The 23,681-nt window shown below is 55.6% G+C and overlaps 2 protein-coding genes and 1 long non-coding RNA gene across 5 annotated transcripts; 1 reads left to right on the plus strand and 2 right to left on the minus strand.

The window, feature by feature from the left end:
• On the minus strand, positions 1 to 17,913 carry KCNH4 (potassium voltage-gated channel subfamily H member 4). 3 transcript variants are annotated; one of them, XM_059878545.1, is made up of 17 exons: positions 17,726 to 17,913; positions 15,628 to 15,861; positions 15,164 to 15,310; positions 14,906 to 15,030; positions 13,828 to 14,071; positions 13,365 to 13,522; positions 9,909 to 10,116; positions 9,279 to 9,473; positions 8,642 to 8,841; positions 6,585 to 6,834; positions 5,793 to 6,025; positions 5,102 to 5,140; positions 4,552 to 4,904; positions 4,188 to 4,294; positions 3,489 to 3,562; positions 1,897 to 2,273; positions 1 to 677 (listed from the first exon to the last, which is right to left on the minus strand). In XM_059878545.1, the coding sequence occupies exons 1-17, from the start codon at positions 17,799 to 17,801 to the stop codon at positions 263 to 265; spliced, it is 3,435 nt and encodes a 1,144-aa protein (XP_059734528.1). In that variant the 5' UTR covers positions 17,802 to 17,913; the 3' UTR covers positions 1 to 262. The 3 variants fall into 3 exon arrangements, with proteins under 3 accessions (XP_059734528.1, XP_059734527.1, XP_024836651.1); XM_059878544.1 differs by having other exon boundaries at positions 8,639 to 8,841; positions 17,726 to 17,811; XM_024980883.2 differs by having other exon boundaries at positions 588 to 2,273; positions 17,726 to 17,910.
• Positions 14,959 to 17,811, plus strand: LOC132343075 (uncharacterized). The gene is made up of 3 exons (XR_009491752.1): positions 14,959 to 15,045; positions 15,144 to 15,326; positions 17,350 to 17,811. It is a non-coding gene; the product is annotated as an uncharacterized lncRNA (long non-coding RNA).
• Positions 17,914 to 20,340: 2,427 nt separating the features above from the next.
• HCRT (hypocretin neuropeptide precursor) lies at positions 20,341 to 21,586 on the minus strand. Its single transcript, NM_001166520.1, has 2 exons — positions 21,557 to 21,586; positions 20,341 to 20,715 (listed from the first exon to the last, which is right to left on the minus strand). The coding sequence occupies exons 1-2, from the start codon at positions 21,575 to 21,577 to the stop codon at positions 20,341 to 20,343; spliced, it is 396 nt and encodes a 131-aa protein (NP_001159992.1). The 5' UTR covers positions 21,578 to 21,586.
• Between the last annotated feature and the right edge of the window lie 2,095 nt (positions 21,587 to 23,681).

Consider the following 23,681-nt stretch of genomic DNA (forward strand, 5'->3'; position numbering starts at 1 on the left):
GAGAGCAGAGGGGATGGGGCAGAGTGAGATTCCTAGCAGGTCCTTGATTGGTGACAAGTGTTTCCTCCAGACCCTGCTGTACCTTGCCTGTAAGAAGGACAGGATCAGTTACTGCAGGATTGGTGGGGAGTCCCGTGGGCCACCTTTCCAGGGCTGGAGGTGGACCTGAGTCAGGGCTCTGTCCCTCCCACACACTGTGTCTGAATCTGTGGCTCTGACCAGGTTGGGGGGAGGGTGGGTATAACAGGCCCATAGTGACTCATTAAGGTTTCTGCCTCATCCCAGGGGCTCCTGGTGGCGTGAATGTGGTGCCAAGTGGATTGGTTGGCACCTTTGCCCTCCCAGTGACAGTAACAGGGCCCTGGGGTACTGTGTGGGAGTGACTATCATGTAGGCTCCTCCAAAGCCCTGGGGCTATCACACCAGCCCCCAGAAACAGCCAGAGCCAGCAACTACAAAAATAAAAGAGTTTATTTCCTATCCAAAAGTGAGCCCAGGGTGGTGGGTGGTAAAGGAGAGCTGGAAACCAGGGTGCATATTCGAGAAGGCCCTGAGTGAGACCATGTTGGAAGGGGGAGAACAGGCATGGCTGAGGTCTAGGGGTGGGGGAGGGGAAGGTGTGCTGCTGGGACTGTTTCAGGTTGCTGGCAGCAGAAGAGACCACTTTCAGTGTTGGCCTGCAGAGAGACAGAAACAGAGATGTGGACAGGCCCCAGGCCCAGGGGTAGAAATAGACATTACTTGACCTGAAAGGCACCCACTGGGGCAAAGGAACCTGGAAGCACACTCTAAGGCAGGGATTACAAACTCAGATACCAACAGAGATCAGATAAAGAATTCAAAGGAGGGAAGCTAGCTAGGTGTCAGGAAATGATCAAGGAACCTGGGGACTGCAAAGACATGGAGGATGCAGGCCTCATCCAAAGAGGACAGCTCCCCCGCCCCCACCAACTAATTATTGCCAGGTGCAATATTGGTCCAGAATTGCCAGATCTCTGTAATTTGTTTAGAGAAGCTGGAATATCTGGATTTTTTTTTTTTTTTTTTTTGGGGCTGTGCTGGGTCTTAGTTGCAGCATGTGGGGTCCAGTTCCCTGGCCAGGGATTGAACGAACCAGGGCCCCCTGCATTGGGAGTGCGGAGTCTTAACCACTGGACTGCCAGGGAAGTTCCCAGAATATCTGGATTTTTATGTGAACTTTCCTGATTTTGAATATGGCAACTCATTCGTATTTTGGAAAAAAAAAAAATGCTGTGCGAGTCAAAGAATATCATTGGTTCATTTCCTATGTGGGCTGTGGGCTAAAGTGAGCCCCTCCACCTTGGGCTGATGGTGGGAGGCCTGAGAAGTCTTGGGTTACTCAAATGTCAGTCAGGGGACTTCCCAGTGGTTAGGACTCCGGTCTCCAGCAGAGACCTGGGGGCTGGGACAAAAGACCTCACAGTATTACTAGCCATTGCCGCATTGGAATCTCTTGCTGTAGACACCAAGATCCTGCCTGCTCTTTCCTCAGTCTTCATTTCCTAGACTGGATCTGGGGCCCTTCCCCTACCCCACCCCCATCTCTACCTGCCTCCAGGTCCTGGGGAGAAAGCCAGACATCTCATCTGCCCAGCTTAATGGGCACTGCGGTCCATCTCATGCCTGTTGGGTTCCATAGCCTCAGGTGGCTCCCCTCACAGAGGAGAATAGAGGAAGGTTTGAGAAAAGGGAAGAGTCACAAGTGACCAGACTTGGTTAAAAAAGGTCAGAGAATCCAGAGCCAACCAGACCCGCTGGTGGCTGCTGACCCAAGGCAGGAGGCCAAGGGGCCCAGCCCCTCCCTGGACGGCAGGCAGCAGCGCCCACCCCAGACAGGCCTGGGCCCGTGGCCAGTGTCAGTGGATCGTGTCTGACCTGGACCGGAAGCTGTGCCTCATGAGGCTTGAGTTCGAAGGCGGGGCCTCTGGCACTGGGGAGGGTCCCAGAGGGTCAGGCTCGGAGAGGTAGGGGGACCGTACAGAGGGTCTCAGGTCAGGGTGGGCAGCCCCCATCTCTGCTGTCCCCACACTGGCCGGGCAGTGGACCTCAGCCCGAGTAGTATCGTGGAGGCCAGGTGGTGGTCCGGACATATAAGGAGAACTGCACGGAGGCCTCTGAAGTGGGCAAGGAGGGTGTGGGGGCCAAGCTGAGACTGTTGGGTGGCCCGGGGGACCCAGTCTGGCCTGCAGCAGGCCCATCATGTGTCGAAGTTCCTGGCTAAGCTGAGACACTTCTCGGTTGAGACGGGAAATCTGTTGAAAACACATCACATTGTCTCCCAGGTGCCACAACAGTCAATACCCCCCCGAGGCGTGCTCCCCTCCCCAGTTTACAAAGTGCTTTCATATCCACTCTCTGCTCGTGGCCACCCTCCGAAGAAGACAGGACAGGGGTTATTTTTGTCTAGATGTAAATACCCCAGCCTCTTTCCAAAAAAGGATTTGGGATGACAGCTATTGCTATTCCCACCCCCTCACCCCTGCCACGCACACACTTTTATAAGATGTAGAAGAATGTGCTCAAAGAAGCTGCACAGCTGTGAAGTGACAGACGCAGGCTTACTCTCAGGTGATACATCACAGGAGCTCAAGTGTCTATTCAGCATTTTTCAAATTTCAGGAACTACAGAATCAACTGAAAAACTTGTCAAAATGCCGATTTCTGGGCCCCACCCCAGACATTCCAAATTGGGTGAGGCCCAGGAATCCACATTTTAACAGGTTCTCTGGATAATGTTGGTCTCTGAAGCTGGGGGACCACTGGTCTAGAACTGCCAGCTGAAGCAAGACTGACCTTGAATCCCACAGAACCAGGGCTGGCCCCACCCAGGTGCACCCCTGGGGATGCCTGATGTTTATCAGAACCCAGGGAAGGCCCATTCCCGAGGGCTGGGCCTGGCTGCGCTGTGGATGTGGCTTTGAGATCCCTGAGGGGGAGGTGGAGACACAGTCTCAGCAAACAGGATCTGGGGCTCTTTCCCTAAAGGATTCAGATGGGAGGGTCCAGGCCTCCCAGGTTATGCCCCACAGTCCTCTGCCCAGACAGGTGGTGGTGGGGATGGGAAGGAGATGGGGAGGGAAAGACTGGAGCATGTGACTCGGTGGGGGTAGAGGGAATGGCCCCTGCAGGAGCAAATCCCTTGTCAGTGGAGAGGCCCTTTTTTTCCGGCCAGACCTCCTGAGTCAGCTGGAAGGCAGGGATGCAGCCCTCCCTGAGTACTTATAACCTGCTAGGGATCAACCGGGCATGTATGCGCCCTCATCTCATGCATACGAGATGGGAAGAACCATCTCCCCATTTTCAGATGAGGAGATTGAAGTTCAGAGTGGTTGTGGGGCTTGCCCAAGGTCACACAGCTAACACGAATATCTGAAATCAGGACTTTGGCTCCAAACGCTTTGCAATGCTGTTCTATGAGGCACATCTCTGATCCCAAGGTTGGAGGAGAGGAACGGACCCCAACTAACCTCCTGGTTCAGTCTGCAGACCTTTTCCTTCACCTCCTCAGCTTCAGGGGTGGCTTCCTGGCTGGAAATGGGCCCTGCAGACAGAGTGGGAAGAAGGGATGTTGGGTGAGTGCAGGGAGCTTGAGTCTGCAGCCTGGGCTGGGCCCTTCCTGTCACTGGGCACGCCGAGAGCAAGGGCAGAGGAAGCTCTGGGGTCAGGATGATGGGAAACCCAAGCTCCTCAGGCTGGTTTTGAGGCCATATCACTTCCCCAACAGCTCCCCCCCCAACCCACCTCCCACCCACCCCCAGCTCTAGGCACGAAGTTTCTCCTTGGAATCTGAACACAACCACTCTTCTGATCATGCCTGTGTGCCTTTCACTAACTGCCTTGTTCCACAACTCAAACTCCTACCCACCCTTTAAGGCCCACTTCAAGTGTCCCCTCCTCTAAAAAGGAGAGTTAGAGGCTCCCTCCTCTCCCACCGAGGAGCCCCGTTCTTGTCATGGCTCTTAGTACTCTGATCTGGAACCATTCGTCTGAGAACACAGGTATTGCCTCCACTAGACTGGGCACTTGCTAATTGTGGGCCAGGTCTGGTTCATCTGTATGTTCCTAGCAGAGCACCCAGCAGCTGGTAGGCCCTTACTATGGTGGGATGGGTGGATGGATGGATGGATGGATGGGTGACTGAGTTGAAGTCCACTGTTGGCCCTTACCTATAGGAAGGGCCTGTGAGCGAGATCTAGGGTGCTCAGGCCTCCTGCTGAACCGGAACGTAGTGGCCTCTGCCGTGCTGCCAGAGTCCTCAATGCCATCCACTATCCTGGGATGGAGGCAGTGGTCATCAGTCCCATGGGCAGAGAGTAAGGGCCAGAGCAGGGCAGAGCAGGCAGAGGGTGAAAGGGGCTGCAGCACCAGGGAGCTGGGGAGGAGCAGCCGTCACAGAGGGGTGGGGTTGCAAGCTGTGGTGGATCAGGAAGGGCGGGGTGGAGCACTGGTCAGAATGCTAGGGACAGAGCCCAGAGAAGGTTCTGGAAGCCAGCAGGGGTATAGGGAAGGCAGAGGAGGCTGGCATCTCACCGGGGACTGAGGTCCGGAGGTCCAAAGGTTCCCAGTGGGGGAATGAGAAGCTGGGGGGGCTTCCAGGCAGCAGAGCCCCTGGGGGGGCCATGAGGGGAGGGGCTGTGGCCCCGGCCAGCCAGGGCAGGGGAAGGGGCTGGGGACAGGGAAGGAGAGGAGACAAGGGCTGAGAAAGGGGGCAGCTCCTCCCCCAAGAGGCTGACCAGGGAGCCCCGGGGCCGCGCTGGACTGAGGTTGGGCAGCAGGATGGGCCGCCGGGGCCTGGGACCACCGCCAGGCTCGGCCCCAGCCTCGGCCTCTGTGACGGATGGCTGGGTCTTGTCTGAGGAGGAGCCCAGGCTATCCGAGCGGGGCTGTGGGCAGAGGATGCAGCCGATGTCACAGGGCAATGGACAAGGGGCCCCTAAAGTAAGCAACAGCCTCCACTGGCATTGCCGCCCCCCATCGCCTCTCCCTTCACCCTGGAGCCGGGCAGTCAAGGAAAGGTGCACCCCCCCTGCACCCCCGCCTCTGCGTGTGACTTCAACCCTACCCAGGAAGGATGCGTTACCTGGGAGAGGCGAGGGGACCGGGAAAAGCGGCAGAGGCCCTGCGGGGACACAAGGGGTTCTGGCTGACTCATACCTCCCCACTCCCCCAGGGCAGCACCTCCTAGTCCCGCCCATCAGAACAGTGGGGTTGGAGAATGTGAGGCCTTTTTGTGAAACTGAGTCAGAGATACCCCCAACTCCGACTCAGACAACTCCTGAGTGGCAACAGAAGTCTGAAAAGCAGTAAAAGACCAAGGTCTAGGGTGTAAACTACAGATTTGGCCCAGAGCCTAAACCAAAAATGGGCCCGGGAAACATTTGCTGAGTGGAGCAGAGGAAGCCCCAGGGGAGGAGACCAGTCCAAGGGGGGAGGGAATTGATGGAGGAGGAGCACACAGAGGGGATTGTTTTCAAAGTGGGGGTCCTTTGAGGAGTCTGGATTCAGCAGAAGGGGGACCAACAGGAGGTGTGTCAGTTGAGTTGGAAGTAGAGTTGGTGAGAGATGACCCATGGGGTTGGGTGATGGTCCATGGCGTAGGGTCAGTGGGTTGAAGATGTTAAGTATGGCGGGGCAATGGAAGGGGTGCCCAGCGTTGAGAGATGATGTTTTCAGGGTGGAAGGAATTCATGAGGCTCTCTCTGGGGCTAAGGGAGGGTCTACTTTGAAGGAGGTGACCTCGGAGGAGGTGGAGGCCATAGGGGTCTACATACGTTGGTCTCAGAGCCGTGACGCAGGTTGAAGGTGAGGTCCCGGGGCAGGCCAGCCCGGAAGGCAGCTCCATACTCAGGATAGAGCCTCAGGACCTCAGCCAGCCCTTGGCTGCTCAGCTGCTGCAGGCCACAGTAGGTGAGTGCCTTCACGTCAGCACTGGTCTTCAGCACGCAGCTTGGAGCTGTGCCTGACCCAGGCTCGGGGATATCTGCCCCAATCAGGTCTCCTTTTCCTGTGGGTGAGGGATAGGGACAGTCAGCTAGGGCAGAGGATATTAGTGGATGTGAGAGATGGTCAGTGTGTTTGAAGGATGGTTGAAGGTGGGTCAGTCAATGGAATTGGAGGAAATAATCAATGGAGTTGGCAGGTCGGTGGAGAATGGCTGGTGAAGTTGGGAGACAGTCAGTTGGGGATGTCAGTAAGGCTGGAGGAATGATCCATGGAATTGGATGATCAATACAGAATGGCCAGAGGGGTCAGTTAAAGGGTAGTGGGTCAGTGGAGTTGAAAGTTGATGGAGAAGGGTCAGGGGAGTTGCGAGACAGTATGGTGGGAAAGTTGATTTGGGGGGACAGTCACTGGGGAAGGGTTGATGGGTTCAGGGATGGCCAATGGGATGAGGAAAGGGTCTGAGGGGAATGGTCAAAAAGGGATGGTGGTAGGTGCTGGGACTGAGAGAGCGTACTCCTTTGCCAGAACACCAGCTATCCAGTCCCTAGATTCCTGGCCCCTCGCATAGGCCTTTGGGAGAAGGTTCCAGGGTACGGAGAAGGTGGAGGTGGGATCCTCACCTAGGATGGCCAGCACCATGTTGTCACGGAGCACCTCCAGCGAGCCGGAGCAGACGTAGTAGTGCGCCTGCAGGGCATCCCCGCGGCGCAGCAGGTATTCGCCAGGAGCGCAGAATGAGGTCTTGATGTGCAGGGAGAGGGCCCGCAGACAGCCCCTGCTCGCTGCTCCAAACAGCGGCAGCTGCAGGATCTCCCGATTCAGGTGCATAGCAATATCAGCTCTCAGCTCGTCTGGGAAGTCACGCAGTAACTGCATAAGGGGCAAAGGTCATTCTGGCCATTTCCCCCGGCAGCAGCTACTTGAGCTCTATAGATGTGTTGAGCTATCTTCAAGGACAGAGCTCTAATTACCCATTTCTGACCTTCAGGGAGACCTCTGTGTATCTCATCTCAGTTTGACCTCCCAACGCAAGTCATGGGGCAGAGACTAGATCTTCTATCTGTCCACTGCCCATGGCTACACACACTGGTCACACACACACACATCCTAGTTACTCAACCCCGCATATGCACGGACCATCCCTGGTGGGTCAGCCTTCAAGCCAGGAGACTAGAAGTCAGCTCTGCATAAATCCCTGTGGGCTCTAGACAAACCCTTTCCTCTCTCTAGGCCTCAGTGTCCCCATCTGTAAAATGCAGGGTTACACTAGAGCTTGGATGTTAGCAGTGACCTCTTGGGGGCCGAACTTAACGTTCATGGTTCTACCCTCATCTCCTGGAGCCCCTTGGCCACTCAGGCTTGCTGACCTCTCCCTTTTGTTCCACTCGCTTCCTTCAGGCTCCTCGTCCTCAGCCAACCTACTTCCTCAGCTCTCCTCTTAGTTTATACACTCTCCCTGCATCATAGCGACCAGCGCCATGACTTTCCCCCCTTCCCTGTGAGTCTGGAGCCCTACCTCTGGGTCCAGACCTGTGTGTTCAACTACCCATGGGCAGCCTCCACCTGGGTCCCCCACAGGCATGACACCCTCATCATGGCCCAACCCTGACCTCTCAGTTTCACCCCTAAATCCAATCTTCCCTGGGTAATGCCTCCATCCTACCCTTTGGTCGAAGCCAGAAACCCGGGAATCCCTTTGAGCTTCTTTCCTGCAACCCGCTGATCACCAAGTCCCAAGACTCCTGCTCTCAGAAGTACCTCCTGGGGGACTTTCCTGGTGGTCCAGTGGATAGGACTCCATACTCTCAATGCAGGGGGCCAGGGCTTGAATCCCTGATGGGGGAACTAAGATCCCACATGCCACAACTAAGCCCGCAAGCACTCCTACGCCACCGCGACTTCAGAGCCCATGCGCTTCAAGTAGAGAATCCTGTGGACCACAACAAAGACCCAGTGCAGCCAAAATAAATAATGAAAAAAAAGACTTTCTGGATCTGCGGGTGACTCCTGAGCCTAAAAATGTGGTAGGACAAAATCTGAATCCAAGGCCATCCCTGAGTTGGGCCTGCCCCCTCCCAAGCCCCTCTCTCCACCCTCTGCCGCTCCTTCCTCTGCAGTGCTCACACACCCTTTCCTGAAAACTCGCTGAACTACTTTCAGTTCCCTGAACTTGTCCTGCTCTTTGGCGTCAGTAATTCCAGACCTGTGTTCCTACTGCTCTTTCTGCCTGGAATGGCCTTCTGGTGGCAGGCCAGTTTCCTTCTTGTCCTTCACGATGTTCACTTTTCTGTGCCACCTCCCCTGACACTTCGAGTTTCAGACACAATGATGGCGCTGCCACCCACTCTCTCCAGTAGAGTCCCATTCACTGCGTAACTCTTTGTTTATCAGGCTGTCTCCCTCACCAGGCTGCTGTCTCCCTGAGGGTAAGGCTGAGGGTAATCCAGGACTCCTGTGTCCAGCACAGAGGCTGGCCCAAGCAGATGCTCGACCATGGCATTAGCCACGTGTAAAGGAAAAGGGATGTGGACTCTGGTAGGTGTGTGTCCTTGTGAACATCATTTCGTTTCCCTGCAGTCCATTTGCTTCCATCTCAAACCCTGAGAGGCCTTGACCCCATTCCCAGCTCCTGCACCTCTACGCTGCAGGTACAGGGCGCCCCCCAGCCACTCACTACCTCGTTGGCGTCAATGCCGCTGTTGACCGCCCACGTGGTCTGGAAGTACTCGAGCATGCGCTGCTTGAGCGGCCGTGGTAGGCGGTGCACACGGATGAAGTCCTTGAGGTCCTTCATGCGGCTGTGGTAGAGCGAGCGGCGCGAGTACATGCGCTGGATGATGGCCGTCACGTTCCCAAATACCACGGCGTGCATCAGCGCTGTGGCGCGCAGCGGGCAGTCAGGGGTGGCCACCCCTCTGGCCTCCGCCCCTCCCCCGGCCCTCCACAGCGAGCCCGCTGCCCTGGACCAGTCTCTGGGCTCCTGGGGAGGGGCAGGAGAGCCAGAGGGCCCCTGAGTGCCTACCTGATGCCAGGTTCTGGGTTTGGGGCAGGGAATAGCAGGTGGTCCTGAGACGGGTCACACCTGATGCTTCTCTCATGCCCAACCCCATTAGGTCATGAACTTGGGCTTCCCATCCCTTTCGCAAGCAACCCTCCAGTTTGTGGCCGTTCCCCCCAAGGCCAGCATGTAGTAGGTGCTGAGCAAACATCTATGAACGAATGTCCTCCCAGTGTCTGGTCATGGGTGGACACCTTGCCTTCTCTGGGTCTCAGTTTCCCCATCTGCACGCTGGGCTTGGTAGGCCCCGCCTCACCGCCTATGAGCATGGTGCAGATGGAGAAGATCTTCTCGGCGTCAGTGTTGGCGCACACGTTGCCGAAGCCCACGCTCGTGAGGCTGCTCAGCGTGAAGTAGAGCGCGGCGATGTAGGCGCTGCGCCGCGACGGGCCGCCAGCTGAGCCGTTGACATAGGGCACTTCCAGCCGCTTGCCCAGCTCGTGCAACCAGCCTAGCGGGTGGAGGGATGCAAGGAGCCCTGGCTGCCCGAGCAGTGGAGAATGGGGTTTCCCTGAGCTGTCTGCACTTGACCTTGGGTCAGGGGACTATTTACAGAGGTGAGGGGAGGTTTGCACAGGAAATGTGAGGAGCAGCTGGTGTCTGGGCCTCCCGGCCCTGAAGTGGTTACAGTTGCAATTCAAGGCTACCAGCTCCCTACACTGCAGACTGTTTAGGGGCCCCTTCCATTCTCTAAGAGTTTATAAGTACTTCCTGTGAACAAGGAGCTGGGACTTGATGGCCTATTTGATTGCATGTTTATTGGAGGGATGGAGGAATATGGGGTGGGGGCAGGGTCCTGATTGGGGTGGGGGTGTCAGCTTGGGGGCCTGCCTGGACAGGGCAGGAGAATGGGTAGTTGGTGAAAGCCTGGGGGTCAGTGGCTCACCGATGTCCCAGAGCAGGGGGTCGTTGGCCTCCATCTCCCGGCGCCCGATGACATACCAGACGCAGGCCATCCAGTGGGCAAGGAGCGCAAAGACCGACATGAGCAGCGTGAGCACCACGGCACTGCACTGCGAGTACCGCTCCAGCTTCTGCAGCAACCGCAGCAGCCGCAGCAGCCTCACGGTCTTCAGCAGGTGCACCAGCGATGTCTGCAGAGTGGGCGCAGCAGGGGAGGCTGTCAGCAGGCCCCGCAACGTTCCCCCCTCCCCCAGGTGCCCTGGAGCTAGGGGAAGCTGCCTGAGGGAAAGGATCCTTGCTGTGCTGAGAAGGTGACCAGGAAATGCAAGGGGGACAGGATGATACTAAAACTAATCATGGGGACTTCCCTAGCAGCCCAGTGGTTAGGACTCTGCACTTCTACTGCAGGGGGCAAGAGGTCAATTCCTGGTCAGGGAACTAAGATTCAACAAGCCATGCAGTGCGGCGACCAATACAACAACAACAACACAACCCTAATAATGGCTAACAGCAAGTACTATGTGGGTCAGGCACTGGGCTAAATAACTGTAATCCTCGTAAAAACAGACAAACGTACACCTTCAGTCCAATTTTCGTCACCATTCTCAGTGTGCAGATGAGTATACTAGGGTTCAGAGAGGCTGGTGACTTGCTCAAGGGCACAGACCAAGGAAATCATGGAGCTGGGATTCAAATCTGAGTTGACACCAGAGTCCATTTTGTGCTATACTGCCTCTTAGCACCTTGGCTGGTAAAAGGGCAAGTCAGAGGCAGGACATGGAGAAGGCAATGGCACCCCACGTCAGTACTCTTGCCTGGAAAATCCCAGGGACGGAGGAGCCTGGAAGGCTGCAGTCCACGGGGTTGTGAAGAGTCAGACACGACTGAGCGACTTCACTTTCACTTTTCACTTTCATGTATTGGAGAAGGAAATGGCGACCCACTCCAGTGTTCTTGCCTGGAGAATCCCAGGGACGGGGGAGCCTGGTGGGCTGCCATCTCTGGGGTCGCACAGAGTCAGACACGACTGAAGCGACTTAGCAGCAGCAGCAGCAGCAGCAGCAGCAGAGGCAGGACAACAGACATAATGATCTCTGGTCCTTGCTCAAAGCCCCCAGTGTCTTAAGTACAATCAGCTGTGGACAGGGGAAGGTTTAGGGACCTCATCCCTTATGGATCAGCTACAGCTGGGATGCTGAGAGAAGGAGAGCAGGGTACTTAGACTGTGAGGCCCCAGCCCTTGCAGGGTTTGGTGGGAGTTGCTGAAGTTAGTCAGGGTCCTGTAAGGGTTAGCTGGTATTAACTGTGACTGTTTTGGTTGTGTTTTGATAAGCCCTTCCAGTCTTGGACATGATACGCAGGTGGGAGCTTATGTCCTCACTGCTGTGGCTGGGGCAGCCTGGAGGCTAGGGCGGGGGCTCTGGGGAAGCACATGTGGAACTTCGTATGAAGGCCCCTCACTGTCCCTTCAGGGGCTTCCAGGAGCATCCCCCCTGGCCCTACACAGCTCCTGAGTCGCATGCCATTTTCTCTAATTTTAGACAAAGGAGTTGGAAAGGAGGTGACTCTGATGGACCCTCTCCAGAGTTTAGGAGCTTCCCAGGGAGCTCAGTGGTAAAGTATCTGCCGACCAATGCAAGAGACTCAGGCTCAATCTCTGGGTCAGGAAGATCCCCTGGAGAAGGAAAGGGGAAACCATTCCAGTATTCTTGCCTGGAGAATTCCATGGACAGAGGAACCTGGCAGGCTACAGTCCATGGGGTCTCAAAGAGACAGACACAACTTAGCTACTGAACACGCACTTCAGGGTTTAATGCCTGCCCCTAGCTCTCAGAGCTCCTGACTCCAACCTTGAGTTCTTCAAGGCTTCCCCTTGTCACCTACCCCTGGGCCCTACTCCCTTGGGGCCCTCCTTTCCTCGTTGGACCAGGATGTCTCAGGCCTGGTTCCTTCAAGTCCATGGCTCTGCCAGTGCCTACTTAGCCTCCATCTTTGCTCTGCTTCCCTCTAGCCCCAGCATGGCTCCTCCTTCCTCCTTGTGCCAGGCCATCCACTCAGGTACACTGGTTTCCTGGGAAGCAGGGTGGCATGCTGGAAAGAATTCTAGACCGGGAGTCTAGGGACCTGATTCTAGTCTCTTGTCTGCCATTGCTAGCTGTGTGACTTTCAACAAGCCACTCAACCTCTCTGAGCCTCTGCATCTACCTCTGAGAAAGAGAGATATGAGAATCTTCCCTGAAAGGTTACTGTGAGGCTCCTACGTGATGATGTGTGAAAGAACTTAGAAAACTGTAAAGTACTCCTGACGCTACCGGAGAAGGGGGGACTGCCTGGTGGGCACAAACCAGGTGGGGATGCACCCAGGGGAGAAGTGGGGAGCTCCACTTGGAAGGGCCAGAGCCTCAGGGCAGACACACCCACATGCACGTGTGTGGGAGCATGCACACACGTGTACACAGCCAGGAGAAGAGGCCCACAGCCCGTTGGCGGCTAGTTAAATCCGGCTGCGTGTAGGTGGTTTCCCGCTATAGCTGAGTGTGGCAGGCAGAGGAGCACACGGGGAGACTGCTCTCCACCTCCCCACTCAAGGGGGTCTGGGGACACAGGGTGGGACTCCCTCTCCCTGGGCCATAGAAGACCTAGTATCTGCCGGCTGGGTGCAGAGCTGACCACTGAGGGCGCCTCCAGGCAGTTCTAGGACTCTCTGCCTCCAAGTCCGCCCCGCAGCCTCTACCTCCTCATCTTGGCTTGCTACGTTCCCCCTAAATGTTCCCTCTCCTGTCTCCTGCCAGCTGGGGCCTATTCTGTCTAGGGTCTAGCTCAGCTCTCACCTCCTCCCTCGGGAACCCTTCCTAGACCACGCCAGCCTCTGCCCAACTGCCATGCTTTGGCTTCCTCGCAACAGCCAGATTTCAGATCAGTTTTGTGGGAGCCTGTGTTCCAGCCTGGAATCCCAAGGTTGGTTAGTTCTGCGTCCAGCCCCTGTGCAGCACTACCTGGGCCCTGTCTTGCAGTCCATTCACCTCTTCTGCTTCTGCTGTCTCCACCAGCTTAGCTGCCGAGTAGCTGAATCCTTATCCCTCTCCTCCACAGTGACCATGCCTTACACAGTGCTTTGCAGACAGCTAAATGCTCATCCGTTGTTTGTTAAATAAAAATGTGAAAAGTGCCACTCATTTGGCTGCAGACCAATGCCGCCTTGGTAGCCCTAGTTAGATTTTCATTTGTCTCAGCTTCCCTCAGAGACTGTGAGCTGAACTCCCCAAGAAGGCAGATGCTCTTGGATCCTTCTTGGTTTCTAGTGCTGGGCTCTGCCCATCACAGATGCCTGGCAAATATTCGCTGATGACTGAGTCTGGGACTGAGGTGGGTCCCTTAATGGGAGATGCTGTGTTGAAGTTGCCAGGCTAGGCTGCAAGGCAGGACAGGGTTCACTCACCACGGTGATGTTGAAGACGTAAAGCAGGTCAAAAGGTAGAGCAGCAATAAGGTCAACAAAGAACCAGGTGGCCAGATAGTGGAGGCCAATGGAACGCGGAGCAGAGACCACCTGGCCAGACTGGGACACATAGGTGGTGCGGAAGTTCAGGATGATATCTGGGGATGCAAGAAGCTGTTACTAAGGGTCCTTGGCCAAGGTACCTTGGGTAAGACTCAGAATAGTGTTGGAGGCAGGGATGGGGATGATAGATTGGGCTTCAGACTGGTTCTTAAAAGAGGAGAGGTCTAAAGGCTGAAGGCTCCAAGAATCAGGGGTAGGGTTCATGGACCATGAGGACATAAAGACCCAGAAATGGGTGGGCTCTAAATATCTGGATCTGGCAAGCCCAGGATGAAACGAGGCTTGGGTGAGTGGGTCCCTCCAGCCCACCCACCAGGGTACGTGGGGCAGAGGGTCTAACCCAGGATGAAGAGCATCTCCACGGCGATGTCGCTGACAAGGGTGTGTCGGGACGTGATGGGGGTGTCATCATCACCCGAGAAGCAGACGTTGTAGGGGACAGTGACCGCAACATAGAAGGTGGCAAGGAGGATGAGGCCATCCCAGACGGCTTTGGGGACGCTGTAGTGGAGGAGGAGGCAGCGGGACCCCCCCACGGAGGCCACCTTGTATTCGGGCACTGATGGCTTTGGCTCAAACACGTTCTAAGAGGAGAGGGGTGGTGGTTGGGGACACTTGGGGGAAAGAGGAGCCAAAGCTGGGGGAGGGACAGGTAAGGAATGGGGAAAGGGGTGGAGTGGGCACTGCAAGCACAACCACAAGAGGATGTAGAACGTGCAGGAGATGGGGTTTGGCAGCTGCCACCTGACACTTCCTTCCTCTGCTAACTTACTGCTCTTTGGAATCACTCACATTTTGTGTGTGTGTATGTGTGTGTGCGAAAGGTTTCTAAGGTTTGACCTTTACCCTTCTTGAGAAGGTGATTATGACCAGTCAGACAATGCCCTAGCTTGAGGGGTCACTAGCTTCTCCCTCAAGATCCTCTTGGGTTCTAGGGATGCAGTGGAGGATAAGTATATCCCAGGGGCAAGGGGAGGCTGGCATGGCATACCCCATTCCCTGTTGCCATAACAGTCTGCTCAGGTTGGAGACCCATGGATTCATCAGGGTCCTAGGAATGGTACACAGGGTCAGATGTCAGACCCCAATGGGGGCTTTCACCCTGGGACCACTAACGTGGTTTCATACCCCCCACGAGGTAACCCTAAGACCCAAAGGTGGGTGATGTAATTGCTGCTACAGCCCCACCTTTGTGGCATCATCAGAGCAGGGTAATGTCAAACACAAGGAAGCAAGGAAGAGGGGGATGAAAGGAGACGTGGGGGAACACAGGATAGAGCAGAGAGCCATATGTGAGGAACGGCATACAAAGGAACAAGCCACTGGAGGAAGATTGGACAGACAGGGAAACAGGGACACAGTAGCAAGGGTGCCTCAGAAACATGTCTGGGAGATGCTGGGGTGGAGATTGGACTCACATTGGTTTTCATGCCTCCCTGGCCCCGGCGGCCAAAGTGGCCGGTCAGTCGGTGTAGGACAGTACGGCTCTGCCTCCTGGCAGATCGAAGTCTTGAGCTGGCTCCCCTCCTGCCAAGGGAGTTTTCTGTTGGGAAGAAGGGTACGGCAATAAGTGGGGGCACATCCATGAGGCTGAGTAGGGAAAGGGCTTGGGTGCCCTTGGGCAAGGGCTTCTGACCATTCACGCCATCTCCCCAGAGTTGCAGCCTTGAGGTTACCATGATTACTATCGCCATGGCCTCCTGGGGGGCCAGGTCCTGGGCCTCCGCTCTGAGTGATGTCCTTGAAGGAGAAGAGGAAAAGTACGACCTCCCCCATCTCATTCTTGATGGGCATCATGTCCAGGAGGCACCAAAATGCTGAGCCTGCAGGTGTGGAGAGGTAAGAGGAGGAGGGTGAGCAGCCCATGGCATCTCCTTCTCTCTCATCCCTCTTTGTTCCTGGGCATAATCAAAGGGCTTGGCCAAGGATTAGAGCTGGAAAGCCCAGAGATTTTGTCAGCCGTCGCCTTCACCTTCCTGATGGGAAAACTATGGCTCAGAGAGGGTCAGGGATACATTCAGTGCCACACGGTCAGCTTGTGGCAGTGTGGGGACCAGCAACCAGGTTTCCGCTGTCCCAAGTGGACTCTGGGTAAGGTCTGGGGTCTGGGCAGGACGGCAGGGCAGGCGGATCCCCTCACCATCCTTTCGGTAGAAACAGATTTCAGCGCGGTGCTCCTGATGGCCCTCCAGAGCCTTGTGCAGCCTCTGCAGGGCTGGCTCACTGGTCTCTGGACCGTACAGGAAGCGGCAGCTGCAGGTTTTCTGCATGACCTCGGTGCGGCCGTAGCCTGTGAGCTCGCAGAAGCCGTCGGAACAGTAGACAATGGGAAAGCCCCGTGGGCCCTGTGCGTTAGCCAGCAGGAAGTTGCTGTCTGTGGGAAGAAGGGGTTAAAGTCAGGCCAAGGCCAAGAGGGGAGCTCAGATTCCAGGTGAGCCATACCTCCCCCAAGCTGAGGTCAGAGATCCTAGAGACAGGAGCTTCCCAGGTTTCCATGGGATTCCTGGATCCCCTTTGGGATATCCTGAAATGAGAGTAAGAAGAGATAGAGCAAAAGGACCAGGACTTAAGGGTGGCCTGGAACTGGAACAGGGTAGTCTAGGGGGTTGGAAAAGGAACTCCAAGAGGTCATGACTTCTGCCTTGAAGCTGATGAACTGTTACTGTAGGCAGCAGCACAGCATGGTGAGTAAGAGCATGGGCTCCAGCACCCTATCCCTACCACTTGCTGACTGTATAACTTTGAACAAGTTAATGAACTCCTCTGGGCCTCAGCTTCCTTATCTGAAAAGTGAGGGATTATATATCTTCCTCAAAATGTTTGGTGTGAGTTACATGGGTTACCTGGGAAGAGCAAATCCTGGCACATAGTAAGTGCTACACTGAGAAGGTGAAATGATGCCCCACATTTGCCCAGCTTTCAAAGCACAATCCATAGCTGCTATCCTGGATAAGGCAGAGATTCTGGCATTATCACACCCATTTTACTGATAGGAAACCAAAAAGCAGAGGTTATCCAAACTCACAGAGTTTATTATCCAGTCTCCTTTGTGGAGGGAGGAAGACAGTGATGAATAGCATCCTCATTCCCTGCCTTCCAGGAAAAGTCCTCTTTTTAGCATCCCTTAGCTAAGTTCAGGGGGTCTATCCCAGTTCTCAAAGTTTGACAGGCTTGAGCAATGAAGTTGTGGCTCCAGCAAACCCAGCAACAGAACCTGAGCTGGCTCCCCTCCAGTCCCACTGGGTGGGAGGCCTCAGGGGGGCTCGGTAGGCCATCTAGGGATCGTCTCAGCTGAAGGAAGGGATCTGAGAAGAATCAGTCCTGGGGTGCTAGGAGCGGTGAATGTCTGGGGATGGAGCAGCTGATGAGGATACTGAAGGTGCCTGGGAGGTGCTGGGCCCTGGGCAAGCAGCCTCCTTCTTCCATCCCAGGTCCGTTGCCCGGGTGACAGGCACTATGGAAACAAGGGAGGTGTGTGTGGGGGCAGGGTGGGGAGGAGGGTAGGGCCCCGGCGGCTGTTTTCTCCCTCAGGTACCGCTCCCCCTACCTTCCAGATCTCAGGCGGGGTGTCCGAATCGGGCAAGGGGAGATGGTTCAGTTCCAAAGTAGGAAAAGGGAATGGCGGGAGAAGAGGAGGGGGAAGGAGGATGGTGGCTGTCCAAGGTGCTGAACCTGGAACTCAAGCTCGGTTGGGAGGGCCCGCAGTTCTCTCCCTTACATAGACCACCCCCTGCCTTCCTGCCATACCTCCCCCAGACAGGGACGCGCTACAATTTGGGGGTGCCTGACCTTAATCCAAGCTGGGTCCTGCAAAAGTCTGACCTTTTTTATGTCTCTCTCTTTTATTTTTTTCTGGGGGAAGGAGATGCTGCAGTCGGGGAGCAGACCCCAAAGCACCTGGCCACTTCGTCTCACCTCCGCGTCTTGGATACTCCCGTACACGCCCCCAGCAGAGCCCTGCCCGAGAGTGGGCGGCTCTCAAGGACTCCTCCGCTTTTCCGCACAAAGAACCTTTCCTGCCTCCTGTCACACACCCCCAACCTTGGCTGCCCGCACTCTTGGTCCTCTCCGCGTCTCCCCTCCCAGGGCGCTGCCAGTCCTGCTCCTTTACTGGGGCTCTGGGAGTTCCTAGACCCTCCTAGCCCATTCTCCTCATCATATTCAGGAGACCCACGCGAGCGCCAAAGGAGACTTGACCTCTAGCTCGAACCCTCAGCTCCAGCCTCCACCCCACTCACGCGTGCCGTCGAAGCGGGTGGCGATGGTGTCCAGGAAGGTGTTCTGCGGGGCCAGCAACCCCTTCATGACCGGCATGGCCTCGCGGCGCAGATTCCAGGCGCAGCGCTGGGGGCGTTCAGCGCGGCCGTGCCGGAGGGGGCGCGCTGCCGGCGGGGCCGGAGCGCCCCATGCGCCCGCCTGCCTCTTCCCCTCCCTCTAGGCGCCGCCGCCGCCGCCGCCTCTCTGTTCCAAACCGAGTAGCTTTCCGCTTGTCTCGGCGCCGCCTCGGTCCCCCCACCTCCCCACGGGCCAGGTTCTTTCCCTAGGGCTCGCCCGGAGCCCGCCACGTGGCCCCGCACGGGGAGGGGCCGCCAGCGACACCCTCACTCCCCTCCGCTGCCCTCCTCTGGCTGGGGAGCGGCCCACGCGTGTCTCTCCCGCAGAGAATTTGGGACACGCCCACCCGAGGCCGAAGCGCCAAGGGATGGGGCGGAGCTTGAATGACAGACACGCCCACCTTCCAGGGTGGCCACGCCCCCACGCGTGTTTCCCTGGCGGCTCCTTGTGTCTCCTCCCCTCGGGTTCCCCCTCTAGCCGCCCACGCTGGGACTCTTGTCTGGTTCACAGCGCCGCCTGCTGGAGTTGGGATATCTCGCAGCAACCTCAGCTTCCTGCGCTCCAGTATGAGACAGCAAAGAGTTAAAGAGGTTAGTTTTGCCGGTGGAGGATCGATGAGAGGGCAGGAAACTCAAATGCTAGAATACTTAACCGTCATTTGTGCCTTAGTTTGCATAGGGTACCCTGGCTAACTCTGCCTCTAACCTCAGCAGGATGGATGAAAAGATCTCTGGAGTCCACTGGGTAGAAATCCCAGCTCTGCCGCTTTCTAATTGTGTGACTCAGCCTCCAGCAGCATCACTTTCTTTACCTGTCAAATGGAGCTAATAATTTTTACCTAGTATGGTTGTGTGAATTTAATAGCATAATGCATATCGTTGGCACACAATGTGTTGGAGAGCAATTGCCTCCTTATTCGTCCCCTCTTCCTATCATTCTGATTTAACCCTCCTTCTCTCTGCAAGCATTCAAGTGGAAGAGAGGTTGGAGGTAAATCTGGGGCTGAGAAAGATGGTTTTAAGGTGAGCAGTCAGTTTATAAATCCCCAAAGTGCACCGGTGGACTTTGTTCTTCATCTTCCCCAAAACGAAACCAGTGCAGCAAGAAGGACCCAGGTGAGACCAGACACGGGACTTTTCACTATGGAAGCAGAAAATTACTGTGGCAGCTGAGTGTGGTGGCTTAGGGTGGCTGCTTCCTGGGGGCGGGGGGGGGGGGGACAGCTAAAGCCAATGACAAAGGGAAGATGGGCTGGGGAGAGGGCAGGCCAGGGCTCCTCACCCTCACCCCAAATCTGAGCTGGGCGTTATCTGGGACGTTATATGCTAAAAAGTGCCACATCTTTCTGCACCTCTACTTTTGGGTTTTAGTTTCCTAGGGCTGCTGTAACAAAGTACCACAAGCTGGGTGACTTAAACAACAGAAATCTGTTGTTTCCGTTCTGGAGGCTGAAAGTCCAAGACCAAAATGACTGCAGGGTTGGCTCCTTTTGAAGGCTTTGGATGAATATTTGTTGCATGCCTATTTTCTAGCTTCTGGTGGCTTATTGGCACTTTTTGGCATGTAGATCCATCATCTATCTCTGCCTTCATGTTCACATGGATTCTCCTCGTGTGCATTTGTGTCCAAATCCCCCCTTTTTATAAGGACACGTCATATTGGATTAGAGGCTCACCCTACTCCAGTATGATAGTTTTTTTTTTCAGTATGACTGAATTTTAACTAATTTCATCCACAAAGACTATTTCCAAATAAGGTCATGTTCTGAAGTGCTGGGGGTTAGGACTTCAAATGTAAATGGGGAAGGGGGAGGGGTTGCACAATTCAACTTGTCACAGGTGTGTTCCGTTGAAATTGCTGGAAAAATCTTGCCTCATCCCTGCTTAAGAACTTCTCCTGACTCTCAGCGACCTACAGAATAAAGTGCAAAGCCTGATGATCTCTGAGGGCTTTCACAATCTGGGCTGCACAAGCCTAATTGCCGCCCCTTCAGTGCCTCACCGCTCCCCCAAACGCCCTGTACCACACTGTAGCCCTGTGGAAGATTCCTGTTGAACTTCACATTCCCTGCCTTTTCGGCGGGCGCGGCTCCCTCCTTCCCAGCCGCATCCCGCTCCTCTGCTTGCACTTTCCTCCGCGTTTCTCAGGAAAGGCCTGGCGATTCAGAATGACTGGTGGAGCACCGAGGACCGTGTCTGCCCCCATTCTCCCCTCCTAGCACTCACATATGCGGTTCTCACCGCTCTCCAGGGCCTTGCACAGTTTCTTGCCCTAAGAGCGCCCACCCGAGAAGTGGTTCAAAGACTCCCAAACCAAACTCCAGGTTTTCCGGCTCTTTACGGTTCGAAAGACTCTCACGCCCCCTGGAGGGCGGGACGCGACCGCACAGGGACAGAGAGCAGCCACACTAACAGACTTTATTCCCCTTTTTCCTGCGAGCTGACACTTTTTTTTTTTTTACCCCTGCAGGGGTGAGGGAGGGGCCAGGGTAGGGCCAGGACTGGACCCGAGCGAGAGCTCAGACCCCGGACCGTCCCCCAGGAGCCACGGACGAGGCGGCCTCAGAGGGACACCGGCGGCCGGAGCAGGGGCGCAGCGCTGGCTCTGCGCCTGCGCGGCGGCCCATGGTCAGGATGCCTGCCGCGTGGTTGCCGCTGGCCTGCAGGAGGCGCTGCAGCCGGCCCTGGAGACCCGGGGGCCCCGGCCGCCGCTTGCCCAGCGTGAGGATGCCGGCCGCGTGATTGCCCGCTCCGTGCAGCAGCTCGTAGAGGCGGCAGGAGCACGTCTTCTGACGGCAGCAGTCGGGCAGGGGCTGCGCGGCCGCCCCAGGTGACAGCAGCGCGGGGGGCAGCAACAGTAGCAGGAGCAGCAGCGTCACGGTGGCCCAGGAGACCTAAGGAAAGCGGAGACCGGGCGCTGAGAGTCGCCCGCATGCCAGCCCCTACGTCCGGGTCCTGCCCAGCTGGCTCCGCGCCCCCTCGTGGCCGGCGCTTCTCACTCGATGTCGCCTGGCTTTCCTGCCTCGGTTCAAAGCTGTCTGAAGGGCTCTGTCTGAGACGACTGAGCGACTGAACTGACTGACTGACCTTAAGATCCAGCAGAGCATCTCCTCCAGTAACCTCTTTGAAACCCCCTGGGCAGAATGAATCTCTCTCTCCTCTGGGTGCCGTTAGTCCCTTGTACCCTCATTAGGGCGCTGACCACTCCATTTGAAACAGGCGTCTGAATCTGCCCCAGAAGTTTATGGAGACTTTGCTCAGGGAAACAGAAGCCCCATTTATCCGCTCCTCCTCCCCACAGAGGGCAAACACTGGAAAATCAAGGACTGGCAGGATCCAGATTGTTGTTTTGACTGCCTGCTCCCTTGTAGGGGAAACGATTCTGTGGGTTTGGACCCGTTTCCTATCCTTCATGGGGCACAACGTCCTCACTTGTAAACTGGGTATTAAGTAATTCCTACTGTGCAGGGTTGCTGGGAGGATGAGATAAGATGACAGGTGCAAATTGCACCTGATACATAGTAAAAGCTCGATAAACATGAACTCTTAGGAGAACAGGGCATAGTCCAGTGTTAGCTAAGGAAGATTCTCTGTCAAGGGTCCACCCTGCATCCTGCTTCAGAACCCATATAGTTTAAAGACACTTTCAACCTTCCTTCTAGCTCCCCGAGCAAGCATTCTCACTGTCCCCTGTCTCATTGCCCCTAAGTCACCCCTCCATCCCTGGGTCTTTACCTTTGTAGAGGAAGGATTCATGGTGTCTGGAGCTCAGAGTTGGGTAGCCGGGAAAGGTGTCATCTGCAGTGGTCCGAATAGCCAGGATCTTTGAGGCTGTCAACTGCAACTCACTGGCAGGAGCCTGGGGTTTATAGTGCTCAGAGGTGGTAGGCGGGAAAGGGGGAGAGATGGGTGCTTGCATCTACTCTGGGAACAGACAAAGGCAAGTCTAAGATTAGCCTCCCGCAGGAGTGCCGTCTCCAGGCTGGGCCCCAGGAATGACCGCCAAGGTGATCAGGTCTTGAGTTGGATCTCTGTGCCTCTGGTCCCCCGCCTTGTCTGTCTGCCTGCTCCCTGGAGATGGGGCGGTCTCCAGGCACTAATGAGGCCACCTTGCTCCTAGGAATCTGGGAGCACAAAAGAGGTCTTGCCTGGGGGCTGGTGTGGGACAATGCACAGGGGGAGCCGCTAATTAAGGGCAGGAAAGGAAGTAGTCGTGAGACCCACCCTCCATTGGATGTGTGTGTCTGGGGGAGGGCAGCCAGGCAACAGCCTCTCTCCCCTGCTCCTGTCTGTACCCCCGGGGCCTTTATGCTTCAGGGCCTTCTTCCTCTGTGGAAAAGATGTTTTAGCTGACTTTCCCTCCCCTCTGGCTCTTCTTCCTTCTGCCCAGTCCACCAACCTCCAAGATGGAGAACCTTGAAAAGCCACTCCTGGGCAGTGGGAGGACACCAGCCAAAACTTGATGTTATCCTTCCATCTCCCCAGCTTTCTACCTGGTTGGGCTGCCTCAACGGGATGGATTGAGTCCCATCCCACCGTTGGCAGGAGGAGAGCCACCATGGGGAGGAGGACACGTGCCATCTCTAGGCTGGAGTTTCTCTTATCTAGGGCACTGTCTACTGAGCACCGGTTCAGTGCCAAGCTCTGCTCTGGGCGCTGGAGCGACAGAGTGCATAGGACACTGCCTGGTTTTCTTTTTTAAAAAAACATAATTTATTATTATTATTAATTTATTGGCTGCACTGGGGCTTCCCAGGTGGCACTGTGGCAAAGAATCTGCCTGCCAATGCAGGAGACATGGGTTGGATCCCTGGGTCGGGAACATCCCCGACCCAGGAGTAGGAAGTGGCAACAACCCACTCCAGTATTCTTGCCTGGAAAATGCCATGGCCAGAGGAGCCTGGCGGACTAGAGTTCGTGGGGTTGCAAAGAGTCAGACATCACTGACTAAGTAAGCATGCATAGGCTGCACTGGGTTTTCATTGCTGCGCACGGGCTTTCTATAGTTGGGTGCTGGGCAGTGGGCTACTCTTTGTCTCTCTGTTGCAGTGCTTGGGCTTCTCATTTCGGTGACTTCTCTTGTTGCAGAGCATTGGCTCTAGGCATGTGGGTTTCAGTAGCTGCAACTTGCAGGCTCAGTAGTTGTGGTTCATGGGGTTAGTTGCTCTGCTGCATGTGAAATCTTCCTGCACCAGGGATTGAACCCATGTCCCCTGCATTGGCAGACAGATTCTTACTCACTGGACCACCAGGGAAGCCCTGGCCCAGTTATGCTGGGAAGTGACCCAGCAAAAGTATAGCTCAATGAAGAGAGGACTCTGCAAAAGCCTTCCGTGAAAAGTCGGTTTCCATCAAGTAAGCTTGGGAGAGAAGGCTTTCCCCAGAAGGGACAGCCTGAGCAGAGACCTAGAGGTGACTGTGTTATACTCATTCAGGAAGCAGGGTATGGTCCACTGATCACAACTTCTCTTAGAAGAGAGATGTGGCTGGACAGGTAAGTGAGGTCAGAGTGGGTCAAAGGGTCTTATCAGCTAAGCTGATTAGTCTTGATTGCACAGATGCTGGGGGGCTATGGGAGGATTTTAGCAGTAAGGAGTCATGGGCTGAGGTGGGGGCCAGGCAGGTGAGAGCAGGGGGCTGGATTTGGGGTGTGGAATCCAGAAGTGGAAAATTCTTAAAGAGATGAGAATACCAGACCACCTTATCTGCCTCCTGAGAAATGTGTATGCAGGTCAAGAAGCAACAGTTAGAACTGGACATGGAACAACAGACTGGTTCCAAATTAGGAAAGGAGTACGTCAAGGCTGTATATGGTCACTCTGCTTATTTAATTTCTATACAGAATACATCATGCAAAATG

The sequence above is a fragment of the Bos taurus genome, chromosome 19, assembly GCF_002263795.3.
Source record: "Bos taurus isolate L1 Dominette 01449 registration number 42190680 breed Hereford chromosome 19, ARS-UCD2.0, whole genome shotgun sequence".
NCBI classification, from domain to species: domain Eukaryota; kingdom Metazoa; phylum Chordata; class Mammalia; order Artiodactyla; family Bovidae; genus Bos; species Bos taurus.